Source organism: Eublepharis macularius, chromosome 6, assembly GCF_028583425.1.
Source record: "Eublepharis macularius isolate TG4126 chromosome 6, MPM_Emac_v1.0, whole genome shotgun sequence".
In the NCBI taxonomy this organism is placed as follows: Eukaryota; Metazoa; Chordata; class Lepidosauria; order Squamata; family Eublepharidae; genus Eublepharis; species Eublepharis macularius.
Window position 1 is genome coordinate 10,428,701 of NC_072795.1, and position 22,495 is coordinate 10,451,195.

A 22,495-nucleotide genomic window follows, 5' to 3' on the forward strand; every position below is an offset into this window, starting at 1 on the left:
ATAATAATTGTAGATATCTCCTACATGGAATAGTATTCCTGCTTTGTAGAAGGTATCTCTTTAAACTAGGAGTCAGAACAGACAAGACGCCTGATGTGTGGAAGACACTCGTCAGTTTCCTACAAGTTCCCATGGGAAATGTAGTAAGAAAGAACCTCTGTCAGGGAGAAGAGGGGGAATCCCCCCTCTCCCTGGCCTAGGTTCTTTCTCTAGTACCTCATCTAGTCTGCTTGGCTCCCTCTTGCTGCTGCCAGCACTTGGCTCCCAAGTGCATTTAGGGGAGCAAGGGATGCTGAGCACTGGCAGTAGCGAGAGCAAGCGTGGTTCCCAAGCTTACTTGCACAAAACTTGCAGCAGCACTGAAACCAGAGGCTGGGGCTACAGCCATAGTCCAGCACACCAAGATGCCTGGGCAGAACAGGCACAGAGACTAAGCATAATAATAGTAATAATAAGAATCATAATTAAAATGATTAGGATTGTGATAATAATAAGAATAATTTGATGAGCCCTCAGCCCAGGTGCCCACCGAGCTTGGCCCCAGGGCCTGGCAGCAGCCCTGGCACCAGAGGGAAGGAGGGACTAGAGCCCTAGCCCAACATTCCCACAGACCTGACCCGATCAGGCACTGATCAATTATCAATGTGAGCCCTCAGCTGAGGCGCCCACTGAGCTTGGCCCCAGAGCCAGGCAGCAGCCCTGGAACCAGAGGAGATAGATCCCTATCCCCCAAAGCCAAGCTGAATTAGTCTCTCTCCCCAAAGGCTAGCAAGTGGCAAGCAAGAGCTCTGTCCCACTCCACTGCTCGCTGAAAGTGAAACCCTGCCTGGGAGCCCAAGGCTATTTATAAGCATAGTTCCCATTGAGCAATGCAGGAGGTGTTTGGCCGTCAGAGCTGCCTATCAGGGTTTGCAAGGATGAGATTGGAGTGCCCATGGCTACAGGACACCCCCTCCCCCCTCCCTCCCCTGGGTGTCTTCTCCCAACTTGTAACAGCTTTGCAGTTCCATGGTTGGAAGGAAGACCTGCCGATCAAGGTAAGCTGGGCTTCCATTTGGGTTTCCAGGGCGACAGAAGGAGCACAGACTGTTCAGGTATTCCCCCGGCTCCATTGCCAGGGGAATTGATTGCTGGCGCCTGAGTGTCTGGCTTCCCAAACCACGGCCGAATGCACCGAACCAGCCTTCTTCTGAACGCTGGTTCATTGGCCATGAACAATCACAAGCCGCAAGATCACTATCGCGTGATCACCATTTTCGTGGATTTTTGAAGTTCGTAATGCGGTTCATGCCCATCTCTAGTTGGGACACACAGAAGAGGCAGGAGGGAGTAATTTCTCCCTTTCCTACTCCCCACTGCAGCTTCTTCACCCATCTGGTTATTACTCCATTGAGGTCCTGTGATCCTGGGAGTAAATTTTCCCAGGGTCAAAAATGGCTGTTGTGGGAAGAGAAAGAGGGAAAGGAAACGTGTCCGTGTGTGATTCTTTTGCAATTCTTGTGCTGGTTCCAACTCAATATTTCATAATAATTGTAGATATCTCCTTTGTGGAATAGTATTCCTCCTTTGTAGAAGGTGTCTCTTTAAACTAGGAGTCAGAACAGACGAGATGCCTGATGTGTGGAAGACACTCGTCAGTTTCCTGCAAGTTCCCATGGGAAATGTAATGAAAAAGAACCTCTGTCAGGGAGAGGAGGGAGAATCCCTCCTCAGGTTTTTTTTCTCTTGGCATCTCATCTAGCCTTTTCGGCTCCCTCTCGCTGCTGCCAGTGCTCTGCTCCTGAGTGCATTTAGGGGAGCAAGGGATGCTGAGCACTGGCAGTAACGAGAGGAAGTGTGCTTCCCTCACTTACTTGCACTTGGGAGCAAAGCACACTGGTGGCGGTGAGAGGGACAGGGTGTCACGCTCAGCTCCTGAGTGCATTTAGGGGAGCAAGGGGAAAGCACAATGCACTTGGGAGTTGAGCGCATTGTGTTCTTTGCTTCTGAGTACAAGGGAGCAAAGGGAGGACACTGTCAGCAGCGAGAGGAAGCATGCTCCCCTTGCTCCCCTAAATGCACTCGGGAGCCGAGCACAGCTCCCGGTCCCTCTCACGACCACCATCGTGGTTTGCTCCTGAGTGCAAGGGAGCGAGTGGAGCATGCTTCCTCTTGCTGCTGCCAACACTCGCCTTCCCTTGCTCCCTAAATGCACTCGGGAGCCGAGTGCTGGCAGCAGCAAGAGGGAGCCAAGCAGACTAGTTGAGGTACTAGAGAAAGAACCTAGGCCAGGGAGAGGGGGGATTCCCCCTCTTCTCCCTGACAGAGGTTTTTTCTCACTACATTTCCCATGGGAACTTTCAGGAAACTGACAAGTGTTCTCCACGTGTCAAGTGTCCCGTCTGTTCAGTCTAGGACTTTTTCTACTCACACATATCACTGTGCATGGAATCTAGCAGCTGAATATACTGTAAGCTCTATCCTTTTCTACAATTTGACTGCCCAAAGACTATTATTTATTACTATTATTTTATTTTATTTATACCCCGCCCTCCCCACAGATGGGCTCGGGACAGCTAACAACGTTCAAAAAATACATTCGAAGTCAAAAAACCATAAAATCAATAATTTTTAAAAAGTCATTAAAATAGTCCAGGAGCAGGCTGTTTAAACAAATATTGGGAGTCTGTATATGGGCATAGCAGATGGACTAGTTACTGCACTTTGGGGAAATGCTTCTGACTAAGTAACTCTGCTACCACTCTGCTACTTAATGAAATATAACTATTTCTTTTCTTTTTTTTAGAAAATTTTTATTGGTGAGTATACTTTTCAAATTCAATACATACATTCCCTCAATATCTAAGTAACCCTATCCCCCACCCTTTTCCTCCCCCCTCTCTATCGACTTCCAACAGCTTTCCAACCCTTACCCCCTCTTATTACTTGATAATTCCCTTAGTCTAAGCTCATTCTAATTTTTTTCCCAGGTATTCTATCATATATATCAAATATCCTATCAATATAGCATGCTTCTATCAATTATACTATCAAATATTCTATCAGTATAATATACCTCTATCAATTATACTATCAATATAGTATAAATCTTATACCATTCAATATAGCAGACCAGTATAATATAATATAATATAATATAATATAATATAATATAATATAATATAATATAATATAATATAATATAATATAATATAATATAATATAATATAATATAATATAATATAATATATAACAAAAGTCTTAGTTTAAACATATTCTATTTCTTTTAAACATATATTCTATCAAATATACTATTGTCATTATAATATGTATTAACACCCCTACTGTGCACCCTGCCACCAATGTGGCACCGCACACAGCACCATACTGCACATTCATTACATAATATACAATCTGATCTACCAACATAATAGTATATATAGTCTGCCCCATCAGTATATTTGTTTAACTATTCCCTTATTCATATACTCTGATAAAGGTATTACTTATCGTAACCTCCCTATCTTATTCTTTAAAAAATCAGTTCTGAAATATAACTATTTCTAATAACATTTTGGGGCTGCTGTTGCCCAGTCCTCTCAATATTTGGTTCTCCTGGAGTTCCTTAATATATGTGGAGCGATCAACTAAAAGAAATATAGAGTTAAGGGGGGAAAGCTACTTTATATGAACATGCTTGCTGATGGTTCCAAGAATGATAAGTGAATAATGCAGCCAAAAATTCCCATTTAAAATCTTTGAATCTTTGAAACAAGTCTCTGGATAGATAGCTATGAAATTTTGTTGGAATCTAGAAGATTTTCGTTTGATGGACGAAAAGTGTTTAGGGGGCTCAGTTTTGTAGGGACAGAGATAAATTTATTAAAATATAATCATCCATTGCATGTCTTTTGGATTTCTCTGCTGTACATGTGTTGTATCTCAATAAAACTGTTCTGGGGCTCGTTTCCGTTAAACGTCTGAGTGAAATGTTCCTCACTGGTTCAGAATGGCCCATGGGGGCAAAACTGGATTTATATAAGAAACCTCAACCAGTCAGTTTGAGAGATCAACATAACAAAGAATGATCAACAAGCAGAGGTGCTGTGTGAAAATACCCATGAACAAGGAGCCCCCTGTCTATTTTTCTGTTGTTTATCATCAAAATGAAAGTTCTCTTATCCTGACAGAACCTGTTCAGATCATCAATGTTTGAGTGAGCCAATGAATATGTGAAATTCTTCTGCATCCCTAGTCAACGATTCACGTTAAAGCTGAAAATAAGGGAAATCTGGGTGAGAGCTCTCTGACCCAATAGGAAAATAAAAGAAAATGAACTTACATCATAAAAGACGGTATTTAAAAATCTAGACATATAGCCAATGGCGTCTATCAGATTGAGAAATTCTTTATCTTCCATAGAAAACCGGTGTCCAAAAGCCACGACACAGATCACGTTGGAGACAGAATTAGTGATGGGTGCTGAAGGGTCAAATGGCTGCCCTGCAGATAAAGTAGTTTGCAAAATATTAATATTCCATCCTTCCTGTGAATACTCAGCATGGATTTCCAGTAGGCTGTACTGCCTAGAGTGTCAGACTAGGATCTGAGAGACCCAGGTTCTAATCCCCGTTCTGCCATGGAAGCTCAGTGGGTGACCTGAGGACACTCACACCCTCTCAGCCTAACCTACCTCACAGGGTTGTTGTGAGGAAAAAACGGAGCAGAGGAGAATGATGCAAGCCCATTGGGGAGAAAGAGGGGGATATGAATGAAGTAAAATAAAAAAAAACACAAAATTTTGTTGTGGAGTTAGTAGGTAGGTAACAGGTTTTCACAATAGCAAAGGATAAGGCCTGATCCCAAACCACAGAGCCTCTCTCCCTCTTGTTCCAAGCCAAAGCTATTTATGGAGTTAGGTTTGGGCAAGACAGTCTCTGCAGAGGCAGCCTCTAGAATTCTCCAGTGCTTACCTTATTATCGCTCTGGGGAAGTTTTCTGAGCATGCACAAAGTGTGCAAGTAACCTCATGCCAACACAATGACGTTACTTCCAGAAACTGATGTCCTTGTACAAGGTTGGGGAGTGCACGTGTGCATTGCAAAGGGGTGATTTGGGCAGCGCAATGACATCAGCGATGTGGTCATGCCAGCACCAGGAGCGGACCCAGGAGGCCCATTCCCCATCTTTCCCCCTGTTGGCCAGGTAAGTGGTTAGGGGAGCAAAAGGTGGGAGTGGCAGTGTCCTGCCCCCACCAGGGGAATGGGATCCCTAAGGAGAAGCCACTTTCCCTTTTCCCCTAGGCCCCCATAATCTATTGCATCTTGTGCTGGAATTAGGCCTTGGAGGAAGATGAAGCTGTTTTTTCAGAGTACCTGCCTTTCTCACATCTCTCACCTGAGGAAGCCCAGAGATAACTTCATCTTCTTCCAACAGCTGAAACTCCAAGCTCAGAATAATTTATTTCCAGTAGATCCCAGCATGTCATAAATATGGTAACTTCTAAGCCACTTGTTATCAGACTGTGTACATAGGGATACCAACACTGAGATGGAATATTCCTGGAGATTTATGGGTAGAGCAGCAGTGGGATGTAATGCTGTAAATTCCACCTTCCAAAGTAGCCATTTTCTCCAGGAGAACTGAAATCTGTAGATGAAATTCTGGGAAATCTCCAGGACTGCCTCGTGGTTGGCAACCCTATTAGTACAGCTAAATTAATCCGAACATCCAATGAGTAATAATACTAAAAAGGAATACTACAGCAAACATGGACCGGCTCAGTTTCCTGATATCACATACTCTTTGCTGGGATGCCAGGTTCCCCTGTACTCCCAGTGGGAGGTGGGTGCCCAGCACCTACTTTATGGGTAGTTCAGTCACACGTGTGCACCCCTGGGCCAGTACAATGATGCCACTTATGGGAAGTGATGTCATCACACAGGACGTGGCCATCACAGGAGTGCTCCCACGCTCCACAGGGGGCCTGATTCAGCTCAATTTGAGCCAAATTTGAGCCTGATCGGGCCCAAATCAGTCTGGAATGGGCCACTGCAGCATGGGGGAGCACTCTCCAACCCAGCAGTGGCTTGATCCGGACCATCAGGCCTGAAATGGCTGAAATTGGGCCAGAATTGGCCCTAGACCGGGCTGCTGCTGTGCAGAGGAGCACTCCCCCGCCCAGCAGCGACCAGATCCAGGCCATTTCAGGCCCAATCCAGGCTGTTTAAGGCCCACAGGCGTGCGCCATGTCACCCGGGAGCATGGAGCCAGGTAAGCAGGGGCAGGGAAGGTGGGTGGGAGAGGGGCATCCCCCACTCCCAGTGGGGGACTGGCAACCCTACCTTTTGCAGATGCAAAAGTCTGAGTAAGCTGCTGGGCCTCTTCTTCTATTTGGTGCTCCAGGCCTTTCTTCCCCAGCCCCAGCTTCCGCATGGCAACTGTGCCAAACTTCCTCTGTTGCTTCCAGGTGTGGCCATTTGACAATATAATACCTACGGTCAGGACGAAACAATGAGAAATTAGTACTCAAAAATTTACAGTTAAAATTTTTTTTAGGTTATCAGGTTAGAAAACAAACTGTGTTGAAAAGCTACCGCCTTTCTAAAAAACCTTAGAACTGCAATGCCATTGCAGAATCAGTCCCATCTCTTTTAGTGATAAGTCTCTGATATTTGCCAGCTATATATGCATCAGAAAAGCAAAGCCCTCATTCACTGCCATCTACCAGCATTCAACAATTCCGGTTTTTAGAGCTGAATACATTTCACCCTATTGGAGTAATCTCGACCAACCCCATTTTTATGCTGTATCTGTTTTAATTACAGGTGCCATGAATTTTATGTGGAACATGTTTGACAATCAGACCATATGGAATATAGTCCCCAGTCCCCCAGTTGGGGTAAGTGGATTCTCTGTTCCCAGCCTCTTACCTGGCTGGTGGGGAGTGGAGGTGTTGAGAGAGGTCTGAGAGGTCTGGATCATGCTTTAGTGCACTCCAGATCCTTCAGGGTAGCACCAGGAATAACATCATTCCCAGAGCAACAGTGAAGGGAGAGTCCCCCCCACAGGGGTATTTTGCTTAAATTGCCTGAAATTGTGCCCCTCAAGCATGAAGCATGTTTCAGTCACGGGTTTCTTGGATTCATCGACAAAGGACTTAAATGTTCTCAGCGGGTTTGCACTGGGCTTTCTCATATTGCACACATGCCTAGATGCAAGCAATCCAAACACATTGACAGCATTTAATCTCTCCAAGGAGTAATTCCGGGCTCTATTCAAGGCGCTGGTATTGACCTTTAAAGCCCTGTACAGCTTGGGACCAGCATACTTTAAGGATTGCCTTCTCCCCGTCCACCCACATCAGCCATCTTTGGAGGACCTGCTTTAGGTGCCCCTGTCATTGTCATCTGCCAACAGGTAAAGACTTTAAAAAAAAAAAAAATATTGGATTAGATGTCATTAAATTGTACATTACAATCAGTTTCCTTTAATTTTTCCAATTCTAACCCCCTCCCTTTCCCCCCCTTTTGTTGACTTCCAACAGTTTTCCAACCCCTTGTCCCTTTTCCCTTACTCATTTTAAATTTATTCTATCTGTCAAACGTAAACTTTCACTTTCTTCTAAGCTTATCTATATAACACAGTGCTCCTTCTGTCTTCCTACTTACTTTAACAACTAAATAATACATAACTAAATAATACATTTTTGGCATATTTTCTTTTGATAATAATCATTTAGCTAATTTTGGTACTCTATACTCTATCTTATAATCTCGTCTTCAATATGGGACAAACAATTTATCCCTCATTTAGCATAATTTTAGATACTTCTATAAACAGTACATTCAATATAAGTCAACCAATTTAACTTATACTCTCTATATTACTTTTTCTACATATCTTATCTTCATACTGTTTTAATTATATAATTATATTATTCTTTCATTATGCAACTATCCACCAAAAATAGTCAACCAATTTGACCCATATATACCTCCAAACCAATTCAATCAATTTAATACATGATCTATACATTAATATATATTTTCCCACCTTACTTAAATTCCTTCATTGCAATTATAAAATTATCTCCATTATACAATTATTGCCAGAAAAGAAATTAATTAGTTTCTGTCCTTATAATTAGTTAATTTCTATCATTATAATTCTTGTAATAACACCTATAATACTTAATGCTATATATAATAGTCTAATAAAATAGTTGCTTAGAAATTCTCATTTACCTCTCCACCCCCCGGTAAAGTCACCTCCCTCTACTTTTATTGTATTTCAGTAATTTTCAAACTGCCACAGTTCTCCTCCCACCTCCCATTTCTTCACTAAATATTGTTTCAGCTTCTCCCAATCCGTGTTGAACTGTCCTGGATCAAGGTCTCTCAGTTTCCTTGTAATTTTGTCCATTTCCGCCATGTACAGCAATTTATATATCCAGTCCTCAATAGTTGGCACTTCTTGCACTTTCCACTTTTGCGCGGACAAAAGTCTAGCCGCTGCTGTCATGTAAAATAGTAATGTCCTATATTGTGCTGGAATATCCTCCATTCCCAAGTTCAGTAGCAGGAGTTCTGGGTTCTTATTAATTTGAAATTGTAAAATCTCGCTTATTACTCTTATTATTTCCCCCCAGTACTGCCTAGCTACCTCACAAGTCCACCACATATGATACAAAGATCCCTCATGCTTTTTACATTTCCAGCATTTATTAGACGTGTTCAAATTCCCTAGCACAATTTTCTTTGGTGTCAGATACCAACGATAAATCATTTTGTAGACATTCTCTTTAATATTGGTGCATGTCGTGATCTTCACTGTATTCTTCCACAAGTATTCCCACGCCTCCATTGTTATTTCCTTATTGAAGTTTATAGCCCACTTCACCATTTGCACTTTAACTGTTTCATCTTCAGTATACCATTTCAGCAGCACTTTATATACCTTAGAGATTTCCTTTTTATCCTCTTGTAAAAGTGCCTGTTCTAATTCCGAATTCTCCATTCTTATCCCTCCCTTCACACAGTCCGAATTATAAAGATCTCTGATCTGTCTATACTGAAACCAATCATACCTTGGAGACAACTCGTCCTGCGTCTTTATTTTGGGTTTGGAAAATTCCATTCGGGTTATCTCCTTGTATGTTAAACACTGTTGTTCATTATCGACAGTTCTCGGATCTATTACTTCATATGGAACCACCCATGAGGGGATTCCATCTTGTAGGTAATTCCTGTACTTCTTCCAAGTTGTGAATAGGCTTCTCCGAATATAATGATGTAAGAACATAGAGTCCGCTTTTACTTTATCATACCATAAATATGCATGCCATCCGAATATTTTTTTATATCCTTCTAAGGCCAGTAATTTCCGGTTTTTCAGCATCATCCAATCTTTCAACCACACTAAACAAATTGCGTCATAATAAGGTCTTAGGTTGAGCAGTTGCATTCCGCCTCTTTCTTTTGCATCTTGTAACACTTTCATTTTCACTCGAGGCTTTTTGCCTGCCCAAACAAAATCTGATATTTTCCTCTGCCATTTTTCAAACTGCTTAGAGTCTCGGATAATTGGTATTGTCTGTAACAGAAACATCACTCTTGGCAACACATTCATCTTAATTACTGCAATTCTTCCCAACCATGACAAGTTTAGTCTGTTCCATTTAATCAAGTCTTGCTCTATCTGACTCCACAGTTTCTCATAGTTGTTTTTAAATAAATCTATATTCTTTGCAGTCAGTTCAATTCCCAGATATTTCACCTTATTGTTACTTCGCAGTCTGTTATTTCCATTAATAGTTGTTGTTTTTGTTTAGTCATATTTTTACATAATATCTTTGACTTCTTTTTGTTTACATAAAATCCTGCCAAATCTCCAAACTCCTTAATCTTCTCTATTACTTTTGGCATATTCTCCATTGGATCTTCCACAATTAGCATTATATCGTCCGCAAATGCTCTGACCTTATAGGAAAAGTCCTTTATTTTTATTCCACGGGTTGCATTGTCTTCTCGTATCTGTATCATCAGTATTTCCAAAACCAAAATAAACAACAGTGGAGACAACGGGCAACCTTGTCTTGTTCCTTTACCTATAGTCAATTTCTTGGTCACCTCATCATTCACCACAATTGCTGCACTCTGGTCTCGGTAAATTTCCTTTACGGCTCTTATGAATCTTTCTCCCATTTGTAGCTTTTCCATGGTGGCAAACATAAAGTCTCAGTTCAAATTGTCAAACGCTTTTTCAGCGTCCACAAAGAAGAAGCCAACCTCCTTGTCACAACGTTTGTCATAGTATTCAATAGCATTTATAACTGTCCTTAAATTGTCTTTGATTTGTCTATTTGGCAAAAAACCAGCTTGCTCCTCCTCAATAACTTCAGAAAGCCATCCCTTCACTCTTTCCGCCAGTATCTTCGCAAAAATTTTATAATCATTATTAAGTAACGATATAGGTCTATAGTTTTTCACGTTAGTCAGATCTTGCCCCTCTTTGGGGATCAATGATATATTAGCTTCACTCCAAGTGTCTGGGATCCGTTGATCCTTTAAAACACCATTAATCACATCTTTTAGGAATGGTGCCAGTTCATTAGCCATTACCTTATAAAATTTGGCTGTAAGTCCATCCGGTCCTGGCGCCTTTCCCAAGTTTGTTGACTGTATTGCCTTTCTTATTTCTTCCTCCGTTACTTCATTGTTCAATTTGTCTCTCCAAGCTTCCGAAATTACTGGGAGCTTCATTTTCTCCAAGTATGTCGCTATTGAGTCTTTATTCTTTTTTATTATACAATTTGGCAATTTGGCATAAAATTTATAAAAGGCTCTGCTAATAGCTGTCTGTTCCAGGTACACTTTATTGTCCTCACAGATTTTATTTATTATTTTCTTCTCCTTTCTCTTCTTCAATTGCCATGCCAAATATTTCCCAGGTTTATTTGCGCCTTCGAACGCCTTTTGATTCATTCTCTTAAGATTCCATTCCAATTCTTTGTTATTCATTGCTGTCAGCTGTTCTTGAAGAATTTTAATGTCCTGGTAGATTTTCTTTTTCCCTGGTCTTTTCTTTAACTGTATTTCTTTGGCTTTTATTTTCTCCGTGATCTCCTGTCTCTTCTCCTCTTTTTTTTTCCTGGCTCTTCCATTTAAGTCCATTAATATGCCCCTAATTACTGCCTTGTAGGTGTCCCATAAACAGGTAAAGACTTTTTGATTGGTTTGGCCCTCCTCCTGTGAGCAGTCCATCTAACCTCCACTGTTTTAATAGATGTTTAGGATGTGAAATCATAAGCCACTGGACCTCACACACTTCCTGATGCACACGCCAAACTGCATAGCAAGACAGAAGGTTGTCAGCTCCTTCCAGGGAGACTGGAACACCCGTATAAAAGTAGATCAAATGCCGAGTGATTAGATGCCATTGTTTCCTGCCTCCCATAAACTCAAAGCAGGCAGCTCCTTGACAAGAAAGGCACTTGTGGGTCATCTCCCCTTGGACATTCCTCTCTCCTCTTTCCACATTGATTAGATCCTGCCATGCAATCTAGGACCATCAATCAGCTCTGATAAATTTAAACTCTCCCTGGGAACACCTAATCAAAACTCTACTTTCATCAACCAACTCTGGGGAACATTTAATTAACTATAGCTTCTTTGTAAAACACCAGGAACAGTCAATCTAAGTCTTCTGTAACACCTCAGCAGCACCAATCAAGGTACTCTAACCTTTTGTCCTCCTCAGGAGACAACCATTAGGGTCGATGTATTGTGGAAGGCTTTCACGGCCGGAGAACGATGGTTGTTGTGGGTTTTCCGGGCTGTATTGCCGTGGTCTTGGCATTGTAGTTCCTGATGTTTCACCAGCAGCTGTGGCTGGCATCTTCAGAGGTGTAGCACCAAAAGACAGACACTGACACTGAGAGATCTCTGTCTTTTGGTGCTACACCTCTGAAGATGCCAGCCACAGCTGCTGGCGAAACGTCAGGAACTGCAATGCCAAGACCACGGCAATACAGCCCGTAAAACCCACGACAACCAACCATTAGGGTCCTTTGTCTTATTGGCTGAAGTCACTCTCCAGACTCAGGGTCTGTTTCACCCTATAAGAATACTGGCTTTGCTCCAGCTAAATTGTACACACTTACTTGGACTCAATCATAGTGCCCTCAGAGTCTCTCTGAGCCTCTCCTAGTTGAGAATGCTGGCTGTTTGAAGCCCTCTTCCTCTGTGGACCACACTACTCCTCTGATAGGTAATTATCACCCGAAAAACCCTGAAATCTATTCCCGCCACTGCTTTCCTAAGAATTTTATGTGCTTGTGTGTTAGAATTAGAAATTTCCACTATATTGATTTTCCGCTGTATTGCAAATACGTTTGATTCATAGAAAACAACATGCTGCATCGCACGCTCAGGCCATGCGAGACTGAAGTAGCATTTTCTGTTGGTCAGCGAGCCCCAGGAGAGTACAATGGGTCACTGAAAAAGATTGTGGACATTGGTGGGACACAGATGTTCATATGGCCAATTACCACAGACTACTGTGTTACCACTCAACTATATTTATAGGGTAGCAATTTTTTGCTATACTGATAATTTTAAATTTAAAAAAAAAACCTAGAAAGAGTCAACCGTTGCAGCCACAATCCGCTTATCAGAAATTACCTAGGCTATCCTTCAGCAGTAAAACATTATTCACTGTAATAAAAATGTCCCCCCCCCCCTTGATGCCTCCACGGGCTTTTTACAACGCCACTTCCCAAACCGCTTGGGAATTGAAATGGGATTGCGCAATAGTGCTAGGAAAGCACCCTTTAAAAAAAATAAATAAACAGGACGGGGGTGCGGGCATGCCTCAGACAGAGTTGGGAACATAAGAATTGCTTGGCAAAGAGGGACGGTATTCTGGAAAGGCAAGAAACAAGGAAGTGGGGGTGGTTAAGAGGGGGCGGTCTCTTTGGGAACCGCTTCTATTTGTTCACATCCATGGTGAGAACTGCTCAAGAGAAGTGGTGGAAAGTGTGACAACTTCGTCTGAGGCGCAGTGCAACAGATGCGAAAGAATGGCGGGATCGACGTGAGAGTATGTGAACAGCCTTCTGAGAAGTGCATAAATGGTGGGGAAATAGCAGCAAACTTGAGCTGTGTGGATTCGGCCCTGGCAGCATGGATGCAGGCCTTGCCCTGCCATCCATGCCCATCCTTAGACTAGATAGGTAGTTAGGATCTTTCTCTCCTCCTTTCCTATCAGAGTAGGGAGTTCCTGCAATACAGAAATCATTTCTTTTCTAAATATAAACCAAGTGTATGCTTTTATTATTTTCTCTCCTGCACACACACCAGCCAGCAGAACAAGCTCACAATGACCTATAATCACACTTCCTATACCACATGATAGACTCTGCTAACGGCCCAAACATGGAATTCTTTTATTAGGTTTCTGGGGCCTACATAACAATTTATTTATCACGCTGGAACTCAGGAAAAGATATCATGGATTTCATGAAGAAAGGGTTTTGTGACTACCAAGCAGCCAGGACTAAGATTTCTGTTCTGGAGAGTCATCTGAAACCATTATTTTCATTGTTTGTAATTTTCATTACTCACACTCTAGAGATGATGAGTTCCCCTAGAGGAAATCCATATTTTGTGATCAACTTTTATGGCATCCCATCCCTGCTGAACTCCACCCCTCACCAAACTCCACCCTCTCCAGGCTCTGCCTCCAAATCTCCAGGAGTCTCCCACCCCAGAGTTGGCAACCCTGGCCCCTCCCCTGCCACCTTGCTCCTCATGAATAGGCCATGCACTTCTAAGGGCTCCCCCTTCTGATTATAGCAGCCTCCTGTTTTCTTTGTGACTGCAATATTCAGAAGCTTCCTTTGCTCTCTTTCGTATCTTGCACCTGTAGGAAGGAGAAGGATAGTCTTTTTCATTCCCCAGTTCTTACTGTTTCCAGCAACTTACCCTTTTCTTTTGCTACGGCTTTCAGGAAAGGGCTCGCTGGCCGATCAACGAAGTCTTTGGAATGGTTTATCAGCCCTTCTTTCACGGCCTCAAATCCAGACAGTACAATGACAGGTTTAGGTCCCAGCCATATAGTGTAAATGTTTCCATATTGCTTTGCCAGCTGCCAATTGCATCACAAGAGACAAGAGAAAAGTTACATCAATTGAAGTCGTTGGTTTGACCGTAACATGTGCAGTTTAGTATTCTTTACTTCTTCAGCTCCTGGCCATATGCTGCTCTTTTCTCTCCCACTTCCTCCTTAAAGATTTCCTTTCCCTTATATTCCCATCTTCCCCCACTCAATCTCTAGTTCCTTCTCCTGGAGACAGTCTCACATCCAAACTTCCCATATTAGACTTCTCTTAACTTTCCACCCTTTCAGTTGTCCAAGGCAAGTCCAAGAGAAATCTATATTCTAGGGAATGTTTTATTCATTTAGTACATTTTATCCTCCTCTTTTTCCAAGAAATTTTGGTTATCATCCAATATTTCCCCCCTCCTTCATCATATCTTCACAACAACCCTGTAAGGAAGGCTAGCCTGCCTGTGCTAACATCATCTGGTGAGCTTCCCAGGAGACTGGGGACCCAAATCTTTTGCTGCCATATTCTGTTCATGTGAAACTGCCATAGATAATTAAAGCCGATTGGTAACTGAAGCAGAAGGACAACACAGGGTACCAAAATTTATCCCACTGTTCAGTTCCTTTTGTTGCTCCCACCCCACAATTAGAAGAAGCACAAGTTTTTAGGAGAATGCCAGAAATGCTTGAGGATTTTATAACTGACTTTTGATTAGAGGTTTCCCATTTCTTTTTAAAATTTTGCTTTAAAGAGGAGGTGATCAGCTTTATCTGGACAGTTGCAATTTGTTCCACTCTTTTGTTTGGCAAGTTTGGCCCTTTGCAGAGTCTGTAGCCATTTGCGGTGAACATTAGACTTGCCTTGCGCTGAAAGAGAAATCAAGACATTCTTGCTAGATGATCCATTTCTGAGCTGGTTTAAATGCGCTCCCTGCAGTCAGATGTCCGCTGAAAGGAACTGCTTTAAAGAGAGAGAGAGAGAGAGAGAGAGCACAAACTAGCTCAGAACGGTGCCACTGAAGAAAGTTTCCCACCTCCCCCAATGCCATTTTCTTACATGAAAACTGCAAACGATGGTAGTTCTTTCGCTAATTTTGCTGCTCCACATGGAGAGTCTGTGCACAGATTTTCCACATGGAGCAGCAAAGCTGGCAAAATAGCGCTCTGTTTTAGCTTAAGGAAATTGCTTAGGGGGAAGGCTGAAGTTCTCCCTCAGCTTAGGGCGCTGTTCTGAGCTTCTTTGATCTCTCTCTCTCTCTCTCTCTCTCTCTCTTTTTTAAAAAAAGATCTGTTCCCTTCAGCTGATGTCTGACTGCAGGAAACATGTTCAAACTAGGGCATGCCTGTGCAGATACACATCATCTAGTGAGACCTGAAACCTGGAAGAGAAAGCAAGAGGAGAAAGAATGGCAGGGTCTGTGAGAGAGAAAGGGTAACTTGACATATGTTTTAAGTCTTTGCCTACATCAAGATGGAAAAACTTGGACATTCAACAAGCCCAGGTGTCAACTCAACACTGTCCCTCTATCTATTCAGGTGATACCTCGACATCATCTGAGATTGAGATATCCTATTAATGGCTCAATATTTCAGAATGCTTGGGATTAATCACCTGTGAATCCCGGGCTTCTGTTGTACTTGAAGAATAAAGGGAAATTCCTGTCCTTATAGCTGCCAGCATGGAAGGAACCAGAACTTTAAGCTCTGTCTCTTTTAACAGATTGTCATTCCAAGGAGACTTCTGCTCTATCCGAACAATATTCACACATTGCCGCCAACTAAAGATAAGAATTCCTGCCTCTGATGAAGTGACTATCCCAGGAAAGGAAAGGCCATTATTATTATGTTGGTCTTTAAGATATCAGAACACTTAGTAATTTATTTATTGAACAGACAAACCGATCCTTTGCACTTGGCAACCCTTTTATTTTCTGCCATATGGTCCTAGGTGAGATTTCCCAAGGTGGAAATTGCCAGACAGAACACTGAAGCAGCAGGCAGTATTATAAATTACAGATTGCATTTCAATTTAAGCATTCAACAAATGTAACCAGTCCAGCTGCTGCCTTGACTGAGGAATGCTTGATGCACAATATACGCTCTCACCATAGTGACAATATTTTAAAAAATATGATTAAATGACATTTTTAGGTAATTTGATTCTCTTCAGAATACATCAGCGTACTGCGTGATAGTTATGTTCATATTCCATGATTTCTGAAGTTTTCGCAGTTGCAATCTGCACCAATACTGACTCATTTAGGATTGTATTATTGTGCACTTCCGGTATTTTGCTCTTGCCATTTCCTTACCATATGGAGCAGCTATTTTCCCCTCCTTCCCTTGAGGGTCACTCACTGTTCTCTGAAAGCTCAGGAAAGTTTTGTTTTTGAGGGCTGATGTTGTCCAACCATATTCACAAGCCCAGATTGAACAGAGGGTGAAATGACAGTGAAACATTTTTTAATTTCCATCTTTAAAACACTGCAATGGTCTCCCTCTGTTATCACTAAGCACACAAACTTATCGATCTCCTTAGTGTGGTTACTGATTTCTATTTAGCGAAGGATGTATTTTCCCCCTCTACTTTTCCTGAATGGAAAAGTATCAGAGGGTTGCATACTGTAGTCACATTTGACCTCCCATGTGCTGTAACTTGAGGAAGGTCAATAAATATCTTTCAGCTGCTGAAAAGATGTCTGTCATTAAGTTTTTTCAAGCACTACTAACCAAGCAACTAATCAAGCAGCTACTCATCAAACTACTAATCAAGTTTATCCAGCAGCTACTTCTCAAGCAGCTAGCAACGCAAAAGGACTTTGGGGTGACTGATTCTGCCTCTTTCTCCTGAAATGCTTCTATTACATATCAGTGCAAGGCTGCTTTTGGATCAACACCTTCAGCCTCTGAGAAGTTCCTAGTGATGTTTGTGCTAAACTGATGCTACTTTTGGAACAACAGTTTTTCAGTACCTGTTTTCTTTAGGCAACCTGCACCTGCCATCAAGTGCACGGCTCACTGGCCACCAGATTTGTTGGACTGTTTAGAGATCACAAATAAAGCAAACAGGTTGCTTAAGTGGATCTGAACATCTGTCATTGTTTATTTGCATGGTCACTGTAAAGCTCAAGACAACTCGGAGGTAGTAATATTACTGCAACATGAAATATGAATTATGTTAAATTTAATAAAGTGCTGAGTGCAACCGTGTTGTGTCACAATCAATTAAATCAATAAAAGCAATCAATTAAAGCAATATCATAAATATTTCATATACCACATCTCATGAACAACATTCAAAAATGGTTAAGATACACAGAGCTAGCAGCAATATAGCCGTCTATGTAATTCATACAATGTCTACTCAGACAGTAGTTCATACAGTGTCTATACAGGCAGTAGTACAACCGGTGAAGAGTCCATAGTACATATGAAGAGGCAATGACGATGGAAGGCAACCTGGAACTGGGACTCTTATTTCGAGGACCACCAGGAGTCAGTCGAATAGAGAATGACCTTCAGCTGAATCTCACACCAAGAACAGCCCTACGGGTCTAAGCCAGCAATTTCCAATCCCCGTTTCATGCTGGAACTTCCTCATGGGCACAGTGTGTAACTATAACAAAGAGACAAGCTACCATTCTCCTTTGCAGCTGCCCTTCCTTACATCTGGGCACTCCCGTGGTTGTCATGAAGAAACGGTGTAGAAAATATTCAAAGACATCGCTTGAGAAGAGAGGTCAGAGGATCTCTCCTTGCTGAGGCCTCTGAACATTTCATTAAGTGAGCTCTGTGCAGATGCAGGACCCATATGTGACACTGCAGACATGACTGACTAGTGAAGGATATGAAGCAACTTGTGCAAGCCTAGTAAGAAAATGAATAAAAATGTTCTCACTTATTTCACTACAGGGAGTAATTATATGGAATGGCATACCTCAATGTGAAGATCTTTGGAACGATAGAAGGCAAACCGCCAAATGCTTCCAATGATAGGTAGCCGGAGAAGTCCAGGAGGGTAGGTCCTCTGTGATGACATCTGTTTCAGATAGCGTAGAATTAGGAGGCATACCAGCAGGGCGATCAAAATTGCCCGTAGTCCCAACATTGTCCTTACTTCTTCTTTTCCTATCGTGTTATTTTTTACCTAGATAGGATGAATTTTCTTCCTCTAGTTGCTTTTTCCCCTTCCAGATTGTTGCCACTTATCTCAGTTTTCTACTGACATCCTTTTTATACACCATGGACACAGCTAACTGTACAGGAAGTCAACAGGCATGACTGGAAATTAGTTTTGGAATATGATCATCCAGGCATGCATTGTGGTAGCATGGATAATTATCAGCATGTTTAATCCGGATATGGTTACTCAATTAATTATGGGGAAGTGTTTAATATTAAGCTTATATGTAACCCAGTCTAGATTGTTGCTATATGCTTATGAGATATACGTGATGTTGGTATATAGTTTGCCCTTTTATTTCTGCCTTCTGTCCTCACAATCTCAGTTATCTATGGAAAGTCTGGGCAATGTCTCAGTTATCTTGATTTTGTGAACTTCAACTACTGCAGAAATTTAGCTCCTTGTTTTTCCTGATGAAACAATGTTGCAATTTGATGTACAATGCAGTGATGTCAACATGTTCATGCTGACATTTTCAGTGAACAAATAGATATGTGAATTTGGTGGTAGCACCTGGATTTCAATTTCATTTCACTGTCTACCCTGCAGTGTGTGACCACGCAAACATTCAGAGGAAGTTTTAGTGGTACAAGTTGATGAGATGGATCAAAGTTGTTGTGGAAAATCTAACTGCATGTGTGATTATAGAATTTTCAAAAGAGGGCTCTCAAATATCCTATAATATACTAGAGTTCATGATGAAGTTCTCTTCAAAGTTCTCTTCAAAGAATGGGCCATCCTTAGTATTGCACTTTACAGATGAAAAAGATTTTATATGGATCACTTAACAGCCCTGGAGAGTAATGGATTCTTTGGTTTTCAGAATTCTTTGTGGGTGTCTGGAAGGCTCAGTGTGATGCCAAAAGAACACAGGGTATGCATATATGCATGTCCACACACATATGTCCCAGGGGACATTGATTTTTCCATATACACAGGCATGATAAGTCTTGATAAACCCCTGAAGAGGGAAAGGGAAGGGAGATCTGTTTAACAAAATGGTATCTTTATTTTCCTAACCAAAATACATTGTAGCAAAGAGAGAGAGACAGAGAGAGAAATATAGCTTTCAAAGAACAGATTGACATTAATCAGTCAATACAGAGACAGCAATTCAAGGCAGTTTAGTAATATAGTACGGTTCTAAATTCCCAATAAATACAATCACTTTGAGAAATCCTCGTGTCCCATTTTTGTAAATTGCACCTAAAATAATGTGTTTCTTCTATTTCTGTATGAGAGGGGATGGGGGCATCCTGTAAGGGACAAAAAAAATGTGGATGCCAAGTGTGAGAGAAAGGTAAGGAAAAGAGGGAAGGAGCTCCTTCCTAGGCCAAGGGGAGTGGGCCTGTTAGGGAATTTTTAGGCCTCATTTTATAAAATCTTTTTCTGAGCATACATTCAGGCTACCAGCACACAGAAACTTGTAAACAAGTAATAAAGCCTTGCTCTTCTGAGATATCCTGCTTGTTACATAGATCTCCAGTGGTTGAGACAGGTCACTGAGCAAAGTATTCATTTTGGTTTTTCTAATTACATAAGTAAGGTTTCAGCCTTGAATGAATTCCTTCCTAAGGAATATATCAGATACGTGATTCCAGCTTCTCAACTATTTGTATAATTCATTTGTCACTCAAGTTTGTCAGATGTCCTCGTAATTAAGGTCATATGAGAGAAGGTAGGACAGAACAGGTAGATTTAAAGAGGAGTAGAATCAAGAGTACAGGGCAGAGTTTTTTTCTAATGAAGAATTAAGAGACATAGAAGTAAACTCTTCCTGTCTCCAACTGCCCTCAGTCTGAGCAGAAAACTAAATTTTATCATTTAAAAATTTCTAGAAAGATTTGATCACAGGTCTCAAAATATCTCACAAGTTTAATACGGAGTCAACCCAGTGGCCGAGGACTGTCCACCCTCATTGAATGATGGTTGCTCTGAAAAGTATTGAGCAGATGCTTCTTCCAGCCACTTAAATACAAAATTTTAAACAGAAATGCTGAATCTGGACCAAGGGTCCTCTGTTATTCTTCCTCCTTTCAACGTAGCATATTATTGCAAATATGTCAGGTTTAGGTGGGGGGCAAAAAGTAAATGGAATTATTTATGCGGGCTATGAAAGTAGGCCATGTTTCCTTTCTCTATGCTAAGCTGTCCTAGGGCAGGAAGCTGTGCTGATTTCCCCCCAAAGGCTGACAGTGATGACCAAAACAGGTCCAGATAAAAGGAAGCTGATGACTTACCGGCAAGCTGGGTTGGCAAGGTGAAGTGGAGGCAAGATTAGCGGTAGGAGGAGGAGCATCCATCTGGCACTGGCCCAGCTCCATGGTCAGTGCCATTATACCCAAGCATCCACAAGAGCAGCTTGTCACCCTCCCACCCTCCACTGATTAAGGACCATTGAGGGACACTGTCACAACTTTATGAGTTGGTGGTTTTTGAGGCATTAGGCTGGATCCCAACAGGGTGAGTGGGCTTTCGGGACTGCTCACCCCGACGGATCTGGAGGCAAGGGTCACCAGACAGGACCAGCGATGGAGCAACGTGTGCCGAGATGCCAGTGGGAGGCTGGCAGGTGATGAATCAGTCGGCAGCCAGGCCTACGATGCCAACGGGGATCCGTGCCCTGATACCAGGCCAATGCTCCATCCAGCTGTAATCAATAAAGTTGTGGCCATTTCTAACCCAAGCAGGTGTCTGGTGTGATTCTTAGCCTCTATGCAGTCTGACATAGCACATAGGTGACAAACATCATCCAGAAGTTTTGTGTTTAAGGAGTGTGGATCCTTGGAACAATCAGCTGTTCCAGCCTTCACTCCTCCTTTGTGTCATTTGTTATCCCTATCATTGCCAGGCTGGGTAGCATCTAGTATTGACCACAGATTGACAGCTGTGGATTAGTAGGATTTGAGGATTTGATAGCTGTGGATTAGTAGGATTAGTAGGATATCTGAAGAAAAGAGCTCTGGCTCATAAAACCTCATACCCTGAAAATCTTTTAAGTCTCTAAGGTGCCTATAGACTCAAATCTTGCTGTTCTAATGCAGACCAACATGGCTACTCGCTAAATCTATCTGTTGCAGATCAGTTAGCCTTGAAAATGCAGCACTACAGTGGAATAAATTGTTTTTGGGATTAGCGCTCTATTCTTAAGTTTCCTAATTGTTGTCCATGATTTTCCAAAGAATTGTGTATAGATTTCTGAAACATTATGTCGAAAAACTCTCATTGCTTTCAGGATGAGAAGACTCAAAATGTGCTCTTTAGATTGTGTACCCTGAGTGCGAGGTATTTCTGACTGTGAACCAAAACCAACTTCCTGAAGGTGTTGATACATAAGTTAAAACTGTTACCATATGTGGATAGTAAGAAACATCTACACTAATATGTCCCAGTTTCAACGTAGCCCACTTTCAAGTTCAAGCCCAAATCCACAGTAAATATCCCTGTTTAACAAAGGTAACCCTCCTTCCATCAACTCTCAGGGCCAAGCTACACATGACGAATGACACTTGAACGGCAAGTGTATTTCTCCCTGTTCACTTGCCCTCCACTCAATCCACTTGCCGTTCAAGTGTCATTCGTCATGTGTAGCTTGGCCCTCATTCTTTTTTCTAAAGGAGTTTCTGACTTTGATTTAACACCCATTTGAAGAGAACATCCCCAAGATAGGCTGTGGCCCACACAATGGCTACATAAAGAGGTGCAGTAGCATAGTGGTTAAGTGGCTGGGATACAAATCAGCTCTCTGCTGGTTTGAACCCCAATACTGTAATCAGTTCTACAGGTGGACTTAGATAAGGCACTCTACTCAGCCCTTTCTCCCCAGCTGTATTGAGGGGATAATAATAACACTGACTTCATTCACTGTTGCACTGATCTGTCCTGAAGGGTGGTATATATGCACACAGTTGTTGTTGTTGAGGTGCCTCTCCAAGCATTGAATGAACACACATTTTATCAAGGAGAGGTCAGAGAAACATTTGGGCTGGGAATGTAATTAACAGTACAATCCTAAACAGAGTTACTCCAGTCTAAGCCCTTTGAAATCAATGGGCTTAGACTGGAGTAACTTTGCTTAGGATTATAAATGTAAAAGAAGCAGTCAAAATATTTTATAATGTCATGTAAATAAAACAAAACAACCAGAACAGCATGCAAATTTATTCCACCCAAGAAAGGAATGAAGAGACCGAAGAGGCAACCAAGAGAGAAAACATAGCTACT

At 41.9% G+C, this 22,495-nt stretch overlaps 1 protein-coding gene across 1 annotated transcript in view; it reads right to left on the reverse strand.

Moving 5' to 3' along the window:
* LOC129331898 (cytochrome P450 2J2-like) overlaps positions 1 to 18,196 on the reverse strand; it is a 52,458-nt gene extending 34,262 nt beyond the window's left edge. The window contains exons 1-4 of the mRNA XM_054982556.1: positions 18,026 to 18,196; positions 13,965 to 14,127; positions 6,324 to 6,473; positions 4,322 to 4,482 (exon numbers count right to left, since the gene is read on the reverse strand). Of these exons, the coding sequence (XP_054838531.1) occupies positions 4,322 to 4,482; positions 6,324 to 6,473; positions 13,965 to 14,127; positions 18,026 to 18,196 (645 nt within the window). The remainder of the gene's footprint in view (positions 1 to 4,321; positions 4,483 to 6,323; positions 6,474 to 13,964; positions 14,128 to 18,025) is intronic.
* Positions 18,197 to 22,495: the final 4,299 nt, after the last annotated feature.